At 44.5% G+C, this 21,361-nt stretch overlaps 1 protein-coding gene across 3 annotated transcripts in view; it reads left to right on the top strand.

Annotated features, from left to right (window-relative positions):
* EPHB1 (EPH receptor B1) overlaps positions 1-21,361 on the top strand; it is a 453,186-nt gene that overhangs the window by 167,028 nt on the left and 264,797 nt on the right. For all 3 annotated transcript variants that reach the window (XM_082252213.1, XM_082252214.1, XM_082252215.1), the window contains exon 2: positions 4,717-4,781. In XM_082252213.1, the coding sequence (XP_082108339.1) occupies positions 4,717-4,781 (65 nt within the window). The remainder of the gene's footprint in view (positions 1-4,716; positions 4,782-21,361) is intronic.

Below are 21,361 nucleotides of genomic sequence, written 5' to 3'. Positions count from 1 at the left end.
AAGGCCCCCTTTCACACATGTGTGTCTTGTCCTGCAACTTGGGACTGCAAAGTTGCATGACAAGTCGTACTCCATGATTTCCAATGACTACCTTTCATATCTGTGTGACTTCAAGTCGCAACGACTTCAGAGTAGTCCCTGCAATACTTTGGTCCAACTTTGATGCCTTTTGAGGTCCAAAGACCTCAACATTACACAGGCATTGCTTCAAATCCGGTCAAATTTGCGTCAAAAAATCGTGGCAAAATCGCACAACTTTTGGGTTGTACAAGTGTGAAAGGGGCCTAATGGCGCTTTTCCACTGCATGGAACCGAACGGTTCGGCTCACTTTTGCGCTTTTCCACTGCATGGTACCACATGGTACGGTGTTGGAACGGTTCGGTACGGTACGGCGGCGCTTTTCCACTACATGGAACGGAACGGTACGGCTCGCTTAAACAGTACCACCTCAGTTGCGGTTCCAAGAGGGCCGTACCAGTACCATATCCCACAATCCTTTGCATGCAGCCTACTACTAGAGAATCGTTGTTATCCTACCCACTTTACTTTAGTGGAAAAGCAAACTGTACCAAACCGTACCGAAACCGTTCCAACACCGTACCATGCAGTGGAAAACCAAACAGAGCCAAGCAGGGCCGAGTGGAGCCGAGCCGGTACTTGCAGTGGAAAAGTGCCATAAGTGGCTTCATCCATCCTGCATGTGAGTAGGGAAGCAGCTCAAGCAGAGTAGAATCTATTGTGCCTTCATTCTAAGATTTTAGCACACTGGTCACCAGATAGTTCTAAATTAATAGAGCAAATGACTCACTAAATTATTCTAATAGCTTTGGGGATTAACTTTTAGAAATTGATTGAGTGGACAGCATGAAAGCAATTAATTTGGGTCCATGGTGTGAAGTTCGTCTTTTATGTTCTTACAGCTTTATTAGCTTAACAACAGAGAAATGACTAAGTTATAGTTTTAATACCTTGTATTATTTGAAAACAGATCGTTATGTGCTGGCACTCTTTATAAAGAAGATATGAACCCCGTTTCTAACAAAAATGAGCAACATACAAAAAATTACAAAAATAAAATGAAACTCCTTGTGCGAAAATAATTTTACAGGATTCCTTCCCCACTGATCACCAGGTGCATTTGTAGAAATGTGGACTTTTGTGTATGGCCTGCTCTTTTTGAGGTTTTATAGTATTATCTGTACCGCAAAACATGTTAGCGGGTCACCTTGCTCTTCCACTGCTATTTCCCTGATGTTTTTACCCTGTAGTGCAATTTTCTAAATAAAGGTGATTTCTACAGTAGTGCAACCGCTCAGACTTCCATTTTCCTTTAACATCAGCTGTGAGCTGGGCCAGCACCTGTTCAGTGTGTGGATGGCAGACCCGGAGCCGTGTTTTTCCTCTTATTATAGTTACTTTTACATGCTTTTAAGCTGCATTAAAAATACAGAATCTTTAAAGTTGAACTATAGTCAAAACATTTTTTTTCATTTTTGAATAGAGTAAGGAAGTGCTATAACCCCTGTCAGATTTTTCTTCGCCATCTGTGTCCCATTGATGAGATTTCCCATCACTTCCTGTCCCAAAGCCAAACAGGAAGTGAGTGGAAACCCCTGCAAATCAAGGGAATTCCTTGGGGACCTCCAGGTCACCAGAACTCGTGGACCCATTGGAAGATTTCCTCTCTGTTACTTTTCCAGGGAAAACCCAAAATGTGGGATTTCCTTTTACTTTCACTTTTAATGATAATGGTAAACAGGACACATAGAGAGGGGGAATCTACCTAACAGGGCCGCAGACAGCGATAAAAACTGACAAGCGTTCTAATCCCTCTGCACTCTATCCAAAACCAAAAAAAAAAGTTTTGTCTTTAGTTTTACTTTAAGTAAAAACTGCAAGCAGCAAATACATGTATTTTACGTTAGAAATGCAACTTTTCAAAATAGCTAAATCTGACTTTAGTTTCAGCCTCTTGTAATCTCCTGTACAACCACACTTAGACTGGTAGTGGAAAAGACAGTGCTAGAGGACAATCGGATGTCCTTCATTTACATGTGCTGATAGAGAAAAAGCAGAGCGAGCAGAGGGATGACCTCATCAATCTTTTACTGCTTCTTCACTGTTCAATCAAAGGCTGTCAGTATGGAGATGACCAGGCTGTGTTGTTTAAGTGCTGTAGAGAGAAGTTAGGTCTCCTGGCTAGCTATACTTTTCTGTTCCTTCACTGTCCAAACAAAGGCCGGTAGTAAGCACCTGACCAGGACTTCCGGAATGGCGGGCTCTGGTCCTTTGATTGGACGAGCCGCAATGGCATCAGTCACAGCACAGGGCTCTGAAGGAATGGCATGGGTAGGCCGTTCCTTCAGAGCGCATGAGCCAGTGGCGTCACCGGCTGCTTCACAAGTAAATATCTCCTAAACAGTGTACGTTTAGGAGATATTTAGTGTACCTATAGGTAAGCCTTATTATATGCTTACCTATAAGTAAAAATCAACCAAAGGAGTTTAGTCCCACTTTAAGTGCTGTGTAGAAAAGTCATCAGGAGGCGGACTATACAACCTGGCAGGGCTGTGTAAATCTTAGAACAGGGTGGACAGAAATACAAATCCTTGAGCAGGTGAGACAGCAAGCATGTATGTATTTTTAGATGTGTCCTTAATTCAGCGTTAAAGTAGTTGTAAACCTCAGACATGAAGTATAAAAAAAACATGTCCTTCTATAGTGTGTTCTTGCTTCAATTAAGAGCATGAAGTGCCATTTCTTTCTGCTGCTTTGTTCCTCTGCTATCAGCATGAATCACTTCTGACAAATTTTACTGACACCAGGAGAAAAATGGTGACAGGGGAGGGAGCTCCAACTGATTGACAGCCTCAGCACTGTACCTGTGTGCTGTGATAACGAAGGTCTCTTGATCCCTTTAGGCAAGTGACTCTTTAGGGAAGTGACTCTAGGGCTCTTGACTGATGGGGGCATGGCCAGGAGCTAGGATTAAGAAGGAGGCTACATGGGGAAAAAGGATTGGATGTAGTTTGGGTTTGGAGCTGGGCCTGAGCTCCGTTAAGAGGACCTTCCCCAGGGAATTCTGGGTCTTTTTAAAAAGAAACGTAGTGAAGTACTGACCACCCCCCCCCCCGCCCTGTTTTTTCGGTCAGTCTGTCACAGCTTTGGTGGCGGTTATTGACCTTGCCAGCAGTTACAGTTCCGGTAATGGGTTATGCCCTTGTTTGTAAATGGGGGGTAGGCTGTCTGATGGTAAGGACAGACCCTCCCTCCTTCCCCTTTTTGGAATTTACGTTGTTAATGACTAAGAGTGCTCACAGAACAACTGTGACTGGCACTGGTCTAAACATGTACTGGTTTTGGTATTGGAAACTAAATAAAGCTGTGGCCTTGCCCTTTCCAACTTAATCGTGTTAAGTGTGTTTTTTTTATATGGGGAGGGGGCAAGGAGGGGGTTTGTTATTATGTTAACTTTGTTTCTGAGCCTATGCACCTCAGCAGTCAAGGAGATGTACAGCCAAAGCTTGTTTCTATGTACATCTCCTATGGATAACAGTGGTGCAGTTCTTTCAGCACTTTTGTGACCTGTTTTCAGCAGAGAGCGTTCTGATGTCGGTCCAGGCACCGCATCATCACAACCACGGAGTCGGGATCAGCCAGGTGCCTGGACTGACACCCGCCTCAACCTCTCAGCAAATCGCTGAGAGCCGGAGCTGGCTGCTCCCCACCCCTCCAAAGCTCCGTGCTCCAATGAGCGAGGAGGGCAGAGCAGAGAGCTATCAGAACCGAGCGATCGGCGGTGTTCGATTGCTCGGTTCTCAGTGCAGAGGCGCCAGGGTACAGATCCTGTATCGGACCGATGCTGCATCCACCTAGGTAAGTATAAATGGGGAAAAACACTGAATCCCATACTTCTCTTTAAAGGGAGGTGTGTCTCCTTCCTCCAATCAGCTCTCATCACTGAGCTCTGAAGTGTGTAATTTCAGCTCTCCACCCCCTTTTTTCTGACAGCTCAGACAAGCTTTCTAAATCAGCCTACAAATGGATGTAGAGAAGAGAAGACTGCAGATACACAAGTACAACTTATGTAGGAGGAATTGTTTCATCTCTGTGTACTACCTAAAGCCACTCACTTCACTGAATATATGTAAGGGTTCACAATCACTTTAAATAGATAGGAAATAGGAACAAAAGTGTGTTTCCATAATAGAGGCAGCTCTGTATGTTGTATGCCTACACAGGATATGCTCTGTAGAAGGGGAAGCAGTACAGACATATGTTTGGTGGGGGTGTCAAGTGCTACATGTATACAGATTTACATATCACATTGTCCCTTGTTCTTTCCGTTAAAATGCAAAATGTCTATTTTTAGTGAATTTTAAATGAATATTGCTTGAATGACCTGGCATTAATGAGCACCGGTGATAGGTTCTCTTCATAGTTACTAGTCATTTATTTATCTCTGCTTAATATAATTAGGTGGGTTGACACAGCAGAGATCTGAGAGTAAAAATAAGAGGCAGCTACGGTGAGAAATATGTAATTTTATCAAACTGTGAAAATAAACTACAGATTGGCTAATGATGTGAAAATCACTTTCATTGTGTTATATTGTGTGGAACTAAATCAATAAAGCATAGGCACGCTACCAAAAGGGACAGGCTGTGCCCATGTGTCATAACTCCCAATGATCGAATGTTCTTTCTTCCTTGCAGAGACCTTAATGGACACACGAACGGCCACAGCGGAGCTAGGCTGGACGGCGTCTCCTTCTTCTGGGGTGAGTACTTACAAGTGTGTTTTATATGGCCAGTCTAACCAAAGTGGATATTTGGTTATAGGTGGTGGGCTGAGATGTACCCGGACATCGGTGATGTCTCCCTGCCATAGTTCCTCTCTCTGTTCCCCACCATTGTCTGCTATTCCCACTTCTTATTTTGTGCTCCTGCATAATGTAAAATAAATTAGGAATCCAACAGATTTGTCTCCTGTAAGGACTTCTGGTTATTAGGGCTCCATTCACATCTGAGCATATCGATTTACTGGCGTTTTTCAGGCGTTTTTTTAAAGCTTTTCACAAGCTTTTTTAAAGCTTTTTAGGCTAAGTTCACATGTTAGCGTAGCGGGCCGCGGCAGAATCACAGCAATTCTGCCCGCGACCTGGAAATCATTGCAAATTGCGGGACGCCTGTGCGTTGCCGTTGATTTGCAATGGCACCCCAAACGCTGTGCGATGTTGCCGCGATTTCCGCCTGCGGAATCGCGGTAACATCGCGCATACAAAATCACGGGTCGCATGATGCCCCAAAGAAGCTCCTGTACCTTTTTTGGACATCATGCGACCCGCGATTTTGTTTGCGCAATTTTACCGTGATTCGGCAGGCGGAAATCACGGCAACATCGCACAGCGTTTGGGGTGCCATTGTAAATCAAGGGCAATGCACAGCCTTTTCAATGATTTCCGGATCGCAGGCAGAATCGCGGTGATTCTGCCGCGGTCCGCTATGCTAACATGTGAACGTAGCCTTAGAAGTGTATTACACGTGTTTTACAGCTTCAGGTGCTTTTGTTTAGCCAATAGAAAGCAGTAGGTGAAGGAGAGGGAGAGAAAATTAGGGGTGGAAAGCCGCTCTCTGAGCGTTTTACAAGCATTTTATAAGCGTTTTTCTGCTCAAGTCAGTCTATGGGGCCAAAAATGCTTGTAATCTGCCTAAAAAAATTTAATGTATTTTTTTTCGGTTTCATGCGTTTTTTCGTCAGACGACAGAACACTCACATGTGAACAGGGGCCTTTGAAATGAATGGAATTTTGCTTGTTGGGCATTTTACAAGCTAAAAATCGATCCCGTGTGAACGGGGCCTAAATAAACTTCTCCTATTGGAGACCCTGAGAGATATAAGAAACTGTTAGGTGTTTCAGCTTTCCAGAAACTACTGAAAAAGTTAAACTTAAATCCGCTAAATCAAGTCCAGTAGATATTAAAGTAGAAGTTAGGTTCCCTTCACGCTTGTGGGACCTAAAAGTCGCCCGATTTTTGCCGCAATTCTAACAGCAATTTTTTATGTGATTGTGCCACGATTTTGACTGGACTTGAAGTAATGTCTATGGACCTTAAAATGCATCAAAGTTGGACCAAAATAGTGCAGGGACTGCTTTGAAGTCGTTGCAACTTGAAGTTGCATATATGTGAATGGTACTCATTTGAAATCATGGAGTACAACTTGTCATGTGACTTTTCAGCCCCAAATCGCAGGACAAGTCACAGAAGTGTAAAGGAGGCCTAAAGGCAAAACTTTTTTATAAAGTTTTGGATAGAGTGGAGAGGGATTAGAACACGTCAGGTTTTTATTGCTGTCTGTGCCCCCAGTTAAAGTGGAGTTCCACCCATATTTTAAGTTTACTTTTGTCCAAATGGCCATTCGCAGTGCATTTCTAAATAGATAATATATATATATACTGTATATATTTTTTTTATGTCTAAATACCTTATTTTGATCTGTGTATGGAGCACTTCCGGTCCGGCCGTCTAGGCGATGTCGTCATAAGGCGATTCCCATGGACTCCTGGGATATCGATATCATCTATCCCAGGAGTCCATGGGAATCGCCTAGTGAAGAAACTGCGCCATGCAGTTACATTACTGCGCAGGCGCGAGATCGGGAGGTGCATGCTGGGTAGCCAGCTGCACTGAATCCCAGAAATAAGCACAAGCAGGCTTCAGATGCCCACAACCTCAATGGCCTTTGCCTGTTTCCGAGATCAGGTAAGATTTTATTGTTTTAAAAGAAAGAAGAAGGAACAAATTATTAAAGTTATTCAAAACGTTCAAAAGTAGAAGCTCTAACGATCCCAGCGGAGCAAAAAAAAAAAAAAGATTATGGAGACTAGAACTCCACTTTAAAAGATTCACCGTCTCTATTTGTCCTGTTTACCATTATCATTGGAAGTGAAAGTTAAAGAAAATCCAACATTTTGGGTTGTCCCCAGAAAAATAATAGAGGACAATTCTTCCAATGGGGACACTAGTTCTAGTCCCCAAGAAATTCCCTTCGTTTGCAGGGATTTCTTTTCACTTGCTGTTTGGCTATGGCACAGGAAGTGAAAGGAAATCTCCGCAATGGGACAGTGATGGCGAAAAAAAAAATCTGATAGGGGTTATAACCCTCCCTTGCTCTATCCAAAATAAAAAGAAAAGTTTTGCCCATTTTTTTTTTTTTTTTTTTGTGCAGCCGCAGCCTAAGTATTCCCTGTTCCCTGACAGTATGCTGCAGGGAAGGACCCATGCTCTTTGTAAAAGCAGTGGTCTCTTCGCAGAGATGCCATCATGCTGCAGAGAAGGACACATGCTTCTGTGTGAAAGCAGTGGTCTCTTCGCAGAGATGCCATCATGCTGCAGGGAAGGACCCATGCTCTTTGTAAAAGCAGTGGTCTCTTCGCAGAGATGCCACCATGCTACAGAGAAGGACCCATGCTTCTGTGTGAAAGCAGTGGTCTCTTCGCAGAGATGCCACCATGCTGCAGAGAAGGACCCATGGTCTCTGTGTGAAAGCAGTGGCCTCTTCGCAGAGATGCCACCATGCTACAGAGAAGGACCCATGGTCTCTGTGTGAAAGCAGTGGTCTCTTCGGAGAGATGCCACCATGCTACAGAGAAGGACCCGTGCTCTCTTTGTAAAAGCAGTGGTCTCTTCGCAGAGATGCCATCATGCTGCAGAGAAGGACCCATGCTTCTGTGTGAAAGCAGTGGTCTCTTCGCAGAGATGCCATCATGCTGCAGAGAAGGACCCATGCTTCTGTGTGAAAGCAGTGGTCTCTTCGCAGAGATGCCACCATGCTACAGAGAAGGACCCGTGCTCTCTTTGTAAAAGCAGTGGTCTCTTTGGAGAGATGCCATCATGCTGCAGAGAAAGGACCCATGGTCTCTGTGTGAAAGCAGTGGTCTCTTCGCAGAGATGCCACCATGCTGCAGAGAAGGACCCATGGTCTCTGTGTGAAAGCAGTGGTCTCTTCGGAGAGATGCCACCATGCTACAGAGAAGGACCCGTGCTCTCTTTGTAAAAGCAGTGGTCTCTTCGCAGAGATGCCATCATGCTGCAGAGAAGGACCCATGCTTCTGTGTGAAAGCAGTGGTCTCTTCGCAGAGATGCCATCATGCTGCAGAGAAGGACCCATGCTTCTGTGTGAAAGCAGTGGTCTCTTCGCAGAGATGCCACCATGCTACAGAGAAGGACCCGTGCTCTCTTTGTAAAAGCAGTGGTCTCTTCGGAGAGATGCCATCATGCTGCAGAGAAAGGACCCATGGTCTCTGTGTGAAAGCAGTGGTCTCTTCGCAGAGATGCCACCATGCTGCAGAGAAGGACCCATGGTCTCTGTGTGAAAGCAGTGGTCTCTTCGGAGAGATGCCACCATGCTACAGAGAAGGACCCATGGTCTCTGTGTGAAATCAGTGGTCTCTTCGGAGAGATGCCATCATGCTGCAGAGAAGGACCCATGCTGAAGTGTCCACCAACCCTTGTTCACAGAGCCACCCAAGACCTCACCCACGAGACTGTCCAGTCAGGCAGAGGACAGTCTGGTGGGGAAGGTTTTTGGTGGCTCTGAATGTTATATTATGGATGTGGCCCGTAATGTAGCCAAAAAGAATTATTTTAATTAGACTCCTGAAATTTACTCAAGAAGTGTGCACAAGGTTTTATGCCACTTTACAATACATTGCAGTAAAAAGTGAAAAATTAATCCTTCGATAAACTGTGTAAGGAGGAAGCACTGATCTATAGAAACCAATCAGAATTTACTTAGCAGAAGTTACACCAGCACAAGATTGGTTGTTGGGAGTGCTACCATGTGCATTTTACTGAACAAACCTATATGGGGGGTGGACAGCTTTTACCTGTTCCCACTATGCATTGTCTTGAAGAATGTGATGCAAGGTGAAGATGACCGGTGTAAATGAATGTACTCTGAATGAGTCAGTTTCTTCTTCTCAGTCTTAAGAGGAAAAAGTGTAATCTTCTTACAGTAGCACAAGTGCTTTTCCCTTTTCACACTTCTCACTTGCCTGCTACATACTCCAGAAGTGTTAAGAGCAATGCTGCACCATTTTATCATATTACTCTAAGCCCATGAAAGATAGTTGATAGAAGCAACATCTAAAAGACTGGCCTGGGCCCTTATATTATTTAGATAATTACATATCTTAGATTGTAAGCTCTAACGAGCAGGGCCCTCTGATTCATACTCTATTAAAGTGTATTGTATTTGTACTGTCTACCCTCAAGTTGTAAAGCGCTGCGTAAACGTTGGCGCTATATAAATCCTATATAATAATAATAATAATATAATAATGTTTGCTTCTTTTTACTCTACTTTAAATTTAAATTCTGAGATAAAATGATCTAAGCTTAAAATTGCTCAAACTCCTGTACAACCATAAGTGTGCGTAGCCTAATGCATTAGGGTGTGCACACCAAAGCTTAAACATACACTACCGATCACTTACGATGTTCATTCAGAAAGAGGGGGAGCCGGGAAATTATATATTTGCTGGCTTCTTTCCCTACTCATCCTAAAACATCCCCACAGCAACAGCCGACTGGAGAGGAGAGGAGGGAAGCCGGAAGAGCTGTGGGGGTAAGGGGGAGGGAAGCCAGGGCAGTAGGGTCAATCTGTGCTGCACAGGGTGATTAGGGTGTGCCTGGGCACACCTGGCACACCCTGTGCGCACACCTATGCGTACAACACTTATTCTGACTACCCTGTGTAAGAAAGATGCATATACTTATCTATACTCAGTCTGCCTCGGTCCGGTCATGTGATCAGCTTCCCTGTGTCAGTTAGCAGCAGCTTCAGGGGAGAAGAAGAACCACCAGCAAAAGATGGCCCATAGACCACTCAGGCATGCCAGCTGTCAGAGCACTCTGTGCCCTCCCCTGTATCTGGCACTGGCTGACACAGGGGAGGTCACATGACTGGGCTGGAGCTGAACATAGGTAAGATCTTTCTTCAGCAGGGTAGTTAGTATAGGTGTTAGAAGGGGGGGGGGGGGAATTGGAAGTTTAGTTTTATCCTGGAATTCCACTTTAATGAATATGTGGGGCTTTTTCTGGGTCATTTTTGTGTTTCTGATCATGTGCGGTCTTTGTCTATCGTTTTTTAGCGAACGCATATTGTACTAATTAAACGATTGTTGTTCGCTAGGCTATCGTACAACAAAAGTTTTTGTGTTTGTCCCTTCGGATTTTGTTGGATGAAATGTCGTGATTGGCTGTCGAAAGCTGTGCACTAACGATCAGATTATCATGTGATCAATTCGAAAGCGATTTTTTTCGTACGATTATCTGATCGTGTGTATGAGACAATATCAGCACCCCAGAGCTCTGATTATAATTACTCCTTTCTTTCTGGCTCCACTCCTCAGTCCCGGTTCATACTGGTGCGATGCAGGAAACTCTGCGATTCAGTTCTGGTTCTCGCATCACACCTCAATCGCACAATGGTTCACACTGACACCTGCAAACCGCTGGGGGTGTCAATTTAAAGTTATGACACCCCCAGATTGGTTTGCAGATTGCAGTGTAAACTGTCAAATGTTGCAGGAATCGGATCACATAGACGTGAACACCCATGCGATTTGATTCCAGTGCAGAAAAAAAAAGGGTCCTGCACCATTTTGGTGCGAATGCGATGCAATTTCAGCCATACAGTCTGTATGGCTGAATTTGCAATGCATAGACATCGCATGTGATCTGCATAGCAATGTGGGGCAAATCACATGCGATGTCTGTCATCGCACAAGCGTGAACGCAGCCTGAATAAATGAATGCAGCTCTCTCCTCAAGCAAACAGACATTGGAATTGATTTACTAAAACTGGAGAGTGTAAAATCAGGTGCAGCTGTGCATGGTAGCCAATCAGCTTCTAACTTCAGCTTGTTATGTGATTTGACTTGTCAAATCCCATGACAAAACCCTCCAATGTGAATGAGGGTTTATTCAAAATTGAATTGAACATGTTGAAGTTAGAAGCTGATTGGCTACCATGCACAGCTGCACCAGATTCTGAGTGCATCGGTTTTAGTAAATCTTCCCCAATGCATCAACCACTGGCTCCTGCCTCTCCTTCCAGTGCCCCACTGCCTCTTGGCACCTCTCTCCTCTCAGGGCAGTGTCGGGTAAGCCAGCTATAGCATGGTAATGTCATATAGAAAACCCCATATATGTCTGGAATGGAGTCTGTGAGAAAGTCCAAGCCAGGTGGAAAGGAGTGATTATAAGTAGAATGTTGATGAGGCTAATATTGATTGATGTTATAAAATGAAAGTAGATGCTGAAAACATAGAACTCCTGTACATAAAATGTAGGCAAACGGAAGGGTTTTTTTGAGTCAAACACGTTTTTTTTTTTTTTTTGCATGGCATAACATAATAAGTGGAATTTACCGAGACTGGAGCAATTGTGCATGTCAACCAATCAACTTCTAGCTTTCATTTTCAAAGCCTAAATTATTTAAATTACCTTTTCAGAAAAAAATGTATTATTATCCTTAATTCAACTATTTATTTGATAGCATTCTATGGGCTTTGTTTATTGATGTCTGCTTGTGCACCTTGATGTTTTCTTATGCAAAAATCAAGAAATAAATTTGAAAAGAAAAAATGAAAAGGTAAATTAACACCTTCCAGCCTCCCCCCAGTCACCCCCATCACCACCCCAGGTCCCCAGTGTACTTACCCCTCCATGGATGATAAGCTGTCAGTGCCCACACAGCCAGTGTAGTGGTCCGAGGATTTGAAATCCCCATCTTCTCCCTCTTCTTTCTGCATATCAGAGCAATTCCTTGTGTGGCGCTGACCAGTCAGAATCAGTCTGATCCATCCTGGAAGCCCTACAGAAAAAAGGGAGAAGAAGAACGGAGATTTTAAATCCTCAGACGGCTACATTGGCTGCGTGGGCACTGACAGCTCATTACCTACAGAGATAACTGGAGTGGGGACTGAGGGGTCAGGGGGCTGTAGGGTGTTAGTTAACCACTTCTGGGCCGGAAGATTTTCCCCCTTAATGACCAGGCCATTTATTGTGATTCAGCACTGCGTTATTTTAACCACTTAAGCCCCGGAGGATTTGGCTGCTAAACGACCAGGGGGTATTTTGCGATTCGGCACTGCGTGACTTTAACGGACAATTGCGCAGTCGTGCGACGCTGTACCTAAACGAATTTGGCGTCCTTTTTTTCCCACAAACAGAGCTTTCTTTTGGTGGTATTTGATCACCTGTGCGATTTTTTGATCACGCGCTATAAACAAAAAAAGAGCGACAATTTTGCAAAAATAGCAATATTTTTCACATTTTTTTTATATGAAATTCCCCCCAAAAAAATGTAAAAATCAAAATTTTTTAACATTTTCGGCCAATTTGTTTTATCCTACCTATGTTTGGTAAAAAAAATCGCAAACAGCGTATTTTTATTGGTTTGCGCAAAAGTTATCGCGTTTACTAACAAATGGAAAGATTTTTGTCATTTTTGTTGTTTTTTTTTTAACGCGTAATGGCGGCGATCTGCGATTTTTTTTGCGGTACTGCGACATTGTGGCGGACAGATCGGACCCTTGACTGACATTTTTGACACTTTTGGGGTTAACAGTGACATTTCTACAGTAATCAGTGCTATACATATGCACTGTTACTGTAAAAATACACTGGTAGTGAAGGGGTTAACTTTATTTGGGAGGGAGGGGCTGTGTGTGTCCCTAGGGGCGTGCTTTCTACTGTGATTGGCTGTGGCTTGAGCTGTAAGGACACTGATCAACGGATCTACATAGTAGATCCGTGTGATCAGTGTCTTTACAGCGAGGAGAATGACATGTGGCTTGTTTACACAAGCTGCCTGCCTTTCTCCCTCTCCCCCGACGATCGCTGAGTGACCGGCGGACATGGGGTCCGCTGGTCACACGCACGGGGGGGTCCGTCACCGCGCGGGAGAGGGAGCGCGCCTCCGCGGGCGCGCGCTCGCTCCCCAGACCCTCCCAGGCTAGTGACGTTAATTAACGTCACTCTGCCTGGCAGGGGCTGACCGCCGCAGTAAATCTACTTGCGGCGGTCGGCAAGCGGTTAAGGTAGAAGCTGATTATTATTATTATTATTTTTTTTTAATTAAGTTTTTCACATAAAAATTACCAACATGTTCAACATTCAGCACTACAATTCAATAGCACCAGTGTACAATGCAGCTTCCGGACCCATGAAAGCAGCAATCTTCTCATAAAAAGGGTACATACAGTACAAATTCACAATAAACAATACCATATTCCCCCTGCAATACCAAGAGAAATTGACTTAGAGCTCCATCAAGGCCTACACAGAGCCAGCATCCCGCCACAAAAGGAACCTTTAACCAGCTTCAAGTAATCCAACGTTGTGGAGTTATCTTCTATCCAACCACCCCATACCTTTTTAAACTTATCAGGTACTCCACTATTAAGATATGTGGCTTCATACTTCGGCAACTTCGGCAATTCCTTATTTATCAATGCCTTCCAAACCATGGTGGTGGGGGCCATCAGTTTCCTCCATAACAAGATATACATTTGACATGCAGAATACAGGAGCAGGGTGAGCAAAGTACAGATCACCTTAAAGCTGATTGTTTTTTATGTATAGCTGCTCCAGTTTTAGTAAAATCCCAGATTCATTCCCTACGTTTTTGTCCATATTGATTTCGCACTTTTTTTTTTTTTAAACTCATGATGTAAATCTGAACATAAATTACAGAAGCAAAATTGATAATCATAAGTACCATTCTTACATATCTTAAAGTGTATCTGAACCCAGGAACAAATATGCAATGGCTTACAGATTACCTGTCCATAGATGTGATGGTTAGAAATTCCCTCTATGGTGGTTGGGAGCCAAACCTTTCTTTGCATCGAAGGGTTACTGATGCTGCTGCTGTCTAGTAGTTACAGGTGTATTGAAAAGTGAGTTCCAACTGGGCACTGTGGTTTCTTCTACCAGCCTCTATGTCTTTACTGTGTCCAGTAGTGACAAAGCAGCAGTTGGAAGAAACCGAGTAGCCAGCTGGGAGACCTGCTGTGAACCAAGTAGCCAGCTGGGAGACCTGCTGTGAACCAAGTAGCCAGCTGGGAGACCTGCTGTGAACCAAGTAGCCAACTGGGAGACCTGCTGTGAACCAAGTAGCCAATTGGGAGACCTGCTGTGAACCAAGTAGCCAATTGGGAGACCTGCTGTGAACCAAGTAGCCAACTGGGAGACCTGCTGTGAACCAAGTAGCCAATTGGGAGACCTGCTGTGAACCAAGTAGCCAATTGGGAGACCTGCTGTGAACCAAGTAGCCAGCTGGGAGACCTGCTGTGAACCAAGTAGCCAACTGGGAGACCTGCTGTGAACCAAGTAGCCAATTGGGAGACCTGCTGTGAACCAAGTAGCCAATTGGGAGACCTGCTGTGAACCAAGTAGCCAACTGGGAGACCTGCTGTGAACCAAGTAGCCAGCTGGGAGACCTGCTGTGAACCAAGTAGCCAACTGGGAGACCTGCTGTGAACCAAGTAGCCAACTGGGAGACCTGCTGTGAACCAAGTAGCCAATTGGGAGACCTGCTGTGAATCAAGTAGCCAGCTGGGAGACCTGCTGTGAATCAAGTAGCCAATTGGGAGACCTGCTGTGAACCAAGTAGCCAATTGGGAGACCTGCTGTGAACCAAGTAGCCAATTGGGAGACCTGCTGTGAACCAAGCAGCCAACTGGGAGACCTGCTGTGAACCAAGTAGCCAGCTGGGAGACCTGCTGTGAACCAAGTAGCCAACTGGGAGACCTGCTGTGAACCAAGTAGCCAAATGGGAGACCTGGTGTGAACCAAGTAGCCAACTGGGAGACCTGGTGTGAACCAAGTAGCCAAATGGGAGACCTGCTGTGAACCAAGTAGCCAAATGGGAGACCTGCTGTGAAGCAGTAGCCAAATGTGAGGCCCCTTGACGTGTTGGCACCAGTATCTCTTAAAAAAAAAAAAAAGATTTAACTTTCCATCTGCTGAACAGGTACATTTCAACGTCATGTTTCACAGGCTTTGGTTTCATAGCCATGGGATCACTTTAGGAAAACAAGATGGCTGCCATATTTTAAGTACACAAGCAGGTGACAACTATAGCAAGAAATCAAGCACAGTATCAGCAGCCACAGTCTCTGTGCAGTCACTTTAAAGATGTAAAAGGCAGCAACCTTTGTGGATATGTCTGAAATATAGCAGGCTGGGTAACACTGACACATATTTGATAGATGGAGCTGTCGCAGAGCATTGACCCCAGAAGACTTTCTAACAAATTAAGGGGGATGGGGTGTGAATGTGCAGTCCTGATGGCAATGCTGCAAGCTGCCATTTCACAAGCCCACATCTCAACAGGTCAGCTTCCCGATGGAATCTTTTCTACGCTCCATGAAACTTTACTGGATTTTTTATCATAGACATTAATGCAGAAGCAAATATTCATTTAATGACACCATTGTGTGCAAAGGATCGTGGAACTGTAAAGTTAATCCTCTGAGACAGGCTGAGGTTAGAGAGGAGGCAGCAGGAACTGCTCTTTAACCCATTACAAGATTAAACAGGGACTATAGGCATCTCTGCATTTGAAGGTTGGAATAGTTGTTCAAAAGCCAGTACCTAAAAAACGGCATTAAATAACATAAATGTTCTCTGGTAAAGGTCAAAAGCTATGTTACAAAAATAATATTACATGATTTGTTTTCGGTAAAACACTTAGGAATATGCGGGTATTATAGAAAATAATACAATAAATAGATATATAAGGCAATATAAAAAAAGGAATGGTCATGTGGCTTGGGTCCACATGTGGTTCTCAGTAAACTCTCTACAGATATTTATATTATATTGTATGTATGTACTGAATGTACTATTTGTCCAATACAATTGCTATAAGCAAGGGAAAACTGCCTAATATCCCCTATTCCTGAATATATTGTTTAGTACAGATAATTATAAACTATAAAAGAATATAAACCCACGTTCAATACTGCAGTACCAGTAGTCCTAGTGACACACATGGATTTTGTATTGTTGCAACCAACCATTCAGGCATAAAATGACAGCATATCTGCTAAAGGTTGGTGTGTACATTCTTTGTTTCATAGACATTTCCTGGCTTCATCCCAAATTTGGTAAGCAACATCTTGTTCTACCAGTGTGGTGGTACATTTCTACCAGTGTGGTGGTGTATTTCTACCAGTGTGGTGGTGTATTTCTACCAGTGTGGTGGTACATTTCTACCAGTGTGGTGGTACATTTCTACCAGTGTGGTGGCACATTTCTACCAGTGTGGTGGCACATTTCTACCAGTGTGGTGGTACATTTCTACCAGTGTGGTGGTGTATTTCTACCAGTGTGGTGGTGTATTTCTACCAGTGTGGTGGTGCATTTCTACCAGTGTGGTGGTGTATTTCTACCAGTGTGGTGGTGCATTTCTACCAGTGTGGTGGTGTATTTCTACCAGTGTGGTGGTACATTTCTACCAGTGTGGTGGTGCATTTCTACCAGTGTGGTGGTACATTTCTACCAGTGTGGTGGTGTATTTCTACCAGTGTGGTGGTACATTTCTACCAGTGTGGTGGTGTATTTCTACCAGTGTGGTGGTGTATTTCTACCAGTGTGGTGGTACATTTCTACCAGTGTGGTGGTACATTTCTACCAGTGTGGTGGTACATTTCTACCAGTGTGGTGGCACATTTCTACCAGTGTGGTGGCACATTTCTACCAGTGTGGTGGTACATTTCTACCAGTGTGGTGGTGTATTTCTACCAGTGTGGTGGTGCATTTCTACCAGTGTGGTGGTGTATTTCTACCAGTGTGGTGGTACATTTCTACCAGTGTGGTGGTGCATTTCTACCAGTGTGGTGGTACATTTCTACCAGTGTGGTGGTGTATTTCTACCAGTGTGGTGGTACATTTCTACCAGTGTGGTGGTGTATTTCTACCAGTGTGGTGGTGTATTTCTACCAGTGTGGTGGTACATTTCTACCAGTGTGGTGGTACATTTCTACCAGTGTGGTGGCACATTTCTACCAGTGTGGTGGCACATTTCTACCAGTGTGGTGGTACATTTCTACCAGTGTGGTGGTGTATTTCTACCAGTGTGGTGGTGTATTTCTACCAGTGTGGTGGTACATTTCTACCAGTGTGGTGGTACATTTCTACCAGTGTGGTGGCACATTTCTACCAGTGTGGTGGCACATTTCTACCAGTGTGGTGGTACATTTCTACCAGTGTGGTGGTGTATTTCTACCAGTGTGGTGGTGCATTTCTACCAGTGTGGTGGTGTATTTCTACCAGTGTGGTGGTGCATTTCTACCAGTGTGGTGGTGTATTTCTACCAGTGTGGTGGTACATTTCTACCAGTGTGGTGGTGCATTTTTACTAGTGTGGTGGTGCATTTCTACCAGTGTGGTGGTGCATTTCTACCAGTGTGGTGGTACATTTCTACCAGTGTGGTGGTGCATTTCTACCAGTGTGGTGGTGCATTTCTACCAGTGTGGTGGTACATTTCTACCAGTGTGGTGGCACATTTCTACCAGTGTGGTGGTGTATTTCTACCAGTGTGGTGGTGCATTTCTACCAGTGTGGTGGTGCATTTCTACTAGTGTGGTGGTGCATTTCTACCAGTGTGGTGGTGCATTTCTACCAGTGTGGTGGTGCATTTCTACCAGTGTGGTGGTGCATTTCTACCAGTGTGGTGGTGCATTTCTACCAGTGTGGTGGTGTATTTCTACCAGTGTGGTGGTGTATTTCTACCAGTGTGGTGATGTATTTCTACCAGTGTGGTGGTGCATTTCTACCAGTGTGGTGGTGTATTTCTACCAGTGTGGTGGTACATTTCTACCAGTGTGGTGGTGTATTTCTTCCAGTGTGGTGGTGTATTTCTACCAGTGTGGTGGTACATTACTACCAGTGTGGTGGTGTATTTCTACCAGTGTGGTGGTGCATTTCTACCAGTGTGGTGGTACATTACTACCAGTGTGGTGGTGCATTTCTTACCAGTGTGGTGGTGTATTTCTACCAGTGTTCTGGCACATTTCTACCAGTGTGGTGGTGTATTTCTACCAGTGTGGTGGTGTATTTCTACCAGTGTGGTGGTGCATTTCTACCAGTGTGGTGGTGCATTTCTACCAGTGTGGTGGTGCATTTCTACCAGTGTGGTGGTGTATTTCTACCAGTGTGGTGGCACATTTCTACCAGTGTGGTGGTGCATTTCTACCAGTGTGGTGGTACATTTCTACCAGTTTGGTGGCACATTTCTACCAGTGTGGTGGCACATTTCTACCAGTGTGGTGGTGCATTTCTACCAGTGTGGTGGTGCATTTCTACCAGTGTGGTGGTGTATTTCTACCAGTGTGGTGGTGCATTTCTACCAGTGTGGTGGTACATTTCTACCAGTGTGGTGGTGTATTTCTACCAATGTGGTGGTACATTACTACCAGTGTGGTGGTGCATTTCTTACCAGTGTGGTGGTGCATTTCTACCAGTGTGGTGATGCATTTCTACCAGTGTGGTGGTGTATTTCTACCAGTGTGGTGGCACATTACTACCAGTGTGGTGGTGCATTTCTTACCAGTGTGGTGGTACATTACTACCAGTGTGGTTGTGCATTTCTTACCAGTGTGGTGGTGTATTTCTACCAGTGTGGTGGCACATTTCTACCAGTGTGGTGGTGTATTTCTACCAGTGTGGTGGTGTATTTCTACCAGTGTGGTGGTGTATTTCTACCAGTGTGGTGGTTCATTTCTACCAGTGTGGTGGTGTATTTCTACCAGTGTGGTGGTGTTTTTTTACCAGTGTGGTGGTGTATTTCTACCAGTGTGGTGGTGCATTTCTACCAGTGTGGTGGTGCATTTCTACCAGTGTGGTGGTGTATTTCTACCAGTGTGGTGGTACATTTCTACCAGTGTGGTGGTGCATTTCTACCAGTGTGGTGGTACATTTCTACCAGTGTGGTGGTGTATTTCTACCAGTGTGGTGGTACATTTCTACCAGTGTGGTGGTGCATTTCTACCAGTGTGGTGGTGTATTTCTACCAGTGTGGTGGTGCATTTCTACCAGTGTGGTGGTGCATTTCTACCAGTGTGGTGGTGTATTTCTACCAGTGTGGTGGTGCATTTCTACCAGTGTGGTGGTACATTTCTACCAGTGTGGTGGTGCATTTCTACCAGTGTGGTGGTGCATTTCTACCAGTGTGGTGGTGCATTTCTACCAGTGTGGTGGTGCATTTCCCCTGAAAAAAATTGAAAATGCCCAATTGTTGATCAGCATAGCGAGCACTCCAGGAATCACTAAAGTTGCAAAATAGGCCGGAACTCCACTTTAAGCACTTTCAGCAGGTAATTAAATCACTTTTTCTCTTTAAATCCGTGCCTATGTTCCAGTTTAAACTGGTGCCATGACTGCTGCCCCAGGTTTCCTGGTTCAGGGGAGCTCCTTTCTCTTGCAGCTTCCTATGGAGTCACCCTTGCATGCAGAGACTACAGTTGTGTCTCCCTACACTGTGTGCATCAATAGAAACATAACCACACAGCACTGTAGTCTAGGATGGCAAGACACTGCACTGCTCCCCCATCCCGCCCTTTGCCACGCTAACAGACTGGCTCGGAACTGCATTGTTCACTGTTAACTCTTTCCTGTTCAGGAAAGCAGCACTGAGAGAGCAGGGGCCAGCAGCAGTGAATGTTGTAAACTGCAATTGCTGTGGTAAGAATTTAAACAAATAGTTTACTGGGGAATATTTGATTTAGTGTGGTCAATGTGTTAAGCTAAAAATGTCCTAGGATTTAGGAATTCTTTAAGCCATGGGATGTTTACCGTATACACTCACCAAGGACCATCTCCAGCATGGAGAATGGATTAATGTCTTGTAGTTCCACATTCCAAATGTCTTAGATGGTCCCACTTCTCCTGCTGGGGCAGGAATTCTGTTCTACTGACCACCAACCAAATGTGTTTTCCCATTTTACCAGGGCCATTGTGCATATTTAGTTGTATCTCATTGTATCTGTTATTAAAGCTATTAAGTCCATTAGCTATAGATCATAGTTGCTCTGAGATGATACCAGTTAGAATTGTGCCAAGCTGTTCTTAGTAGTTAGGTCTAACATATTTTTGGGGTTGCTGGAAGCCTGCTCCAGGGTTCCATTTGTCACCCAGAGTCAAAAAGCCACTGAAGTAGGTACAGTAAAACCTTGGATTGAGAGTAACTTGGTTTGAGAGCATTTTGCAAGACAAGCAAAATGTTGTTATGAATCTTGACTTGATAAACAAGCGATGTCTTGATATACAAATAGCGTCATGTCATAACTGAGTATAAAAGAGAATAGAGGCGCCTCCAAGTGTAGCAATATGGTTACATTTAATGAAGGTTCAATATTTAGCAACTCACATGGTTTATGATTGAAACAGACACATCTAAGTATGCAGGCATCTGGGGTAAAGCTGTCTACAGAGACCGTACTCCTCACCGCTATCAACGTCATCCCTTCCATGCTGCGCTCCATGAGTGCTTCAAGCCTCACTTTCAGATCGCTCTCCTGCAGGGTAGTCTTCCTGGTCACGACTGCAGTCTGACAGAGGTGAGACCCAGCAGTGAGGAGGATGGTCTATGTGGACAGCTTTACCCCGGATGCCTGCATACTTAGATGTGCCTGTTTTAATCATCAACCATGTGCATTGCTAAATGTTGAACCTTCATTAAATGTAACCATATTGCTACACTTAGAGGCACCCCTCTTCTCTTTTATACCTTGTAGCTTCTGCTGGATTTTGCTTCAAATCCCCACAACCTATCACATTGCTATAATCTTTTTATATGGACTATAAACTGAAGGATTTATGAATAAATGGTCATGGAACGAATTATCTGAGTTTCCATTATTTCCTATGGGGAAATTCGCTTTGATATAAGAGTGCAACAAATGGAGTGAACGAATTATGCTCGCAATCAATAGTTTTACTGTATTCACATCTAACTGTACCTTAACCACTTTACCACTGAGTACTGGAATAGTACTGCGGCAAAGTGGCACGATCCCGTCTGACGACGTAGACCTACGTCGCCAGACTCCTCCCCTGTAGGCGGCGCTCGCGCGCCACCGGAGGCACGCTCCCGCTGTTTTCATTCACAGCGGGAGTCGGGCCAGGGGAGGAGCAGCGGCGATCGCCGCTGCTCTGCCTCGATCGTCGGGGATCTAGTGTGGAGATCCGCCCGCCTGTGTAAACACAAGCGGGCGGATCTCCTCAGTGACAGGGAGTGACAGATCGGAGTGTTCAGCATAGCTGGACATCCAATCTGTCC

The sequence above is a fragment of the Pelophylax lessonae genome, assembly GCF_965119305.1.
Source record: "Pelophylax lessonae genome assembly, chromosome: 3".
NCBI classification, from domain to species: Eukaryota; Metazoa; Chordata; class Amphibia; order Anura; family Ranidae; genus Pelophylax; species Pelophylax lessonae.
This window is presented reverse-complemented; position numbering and strand designations above follow the sequence as displayed.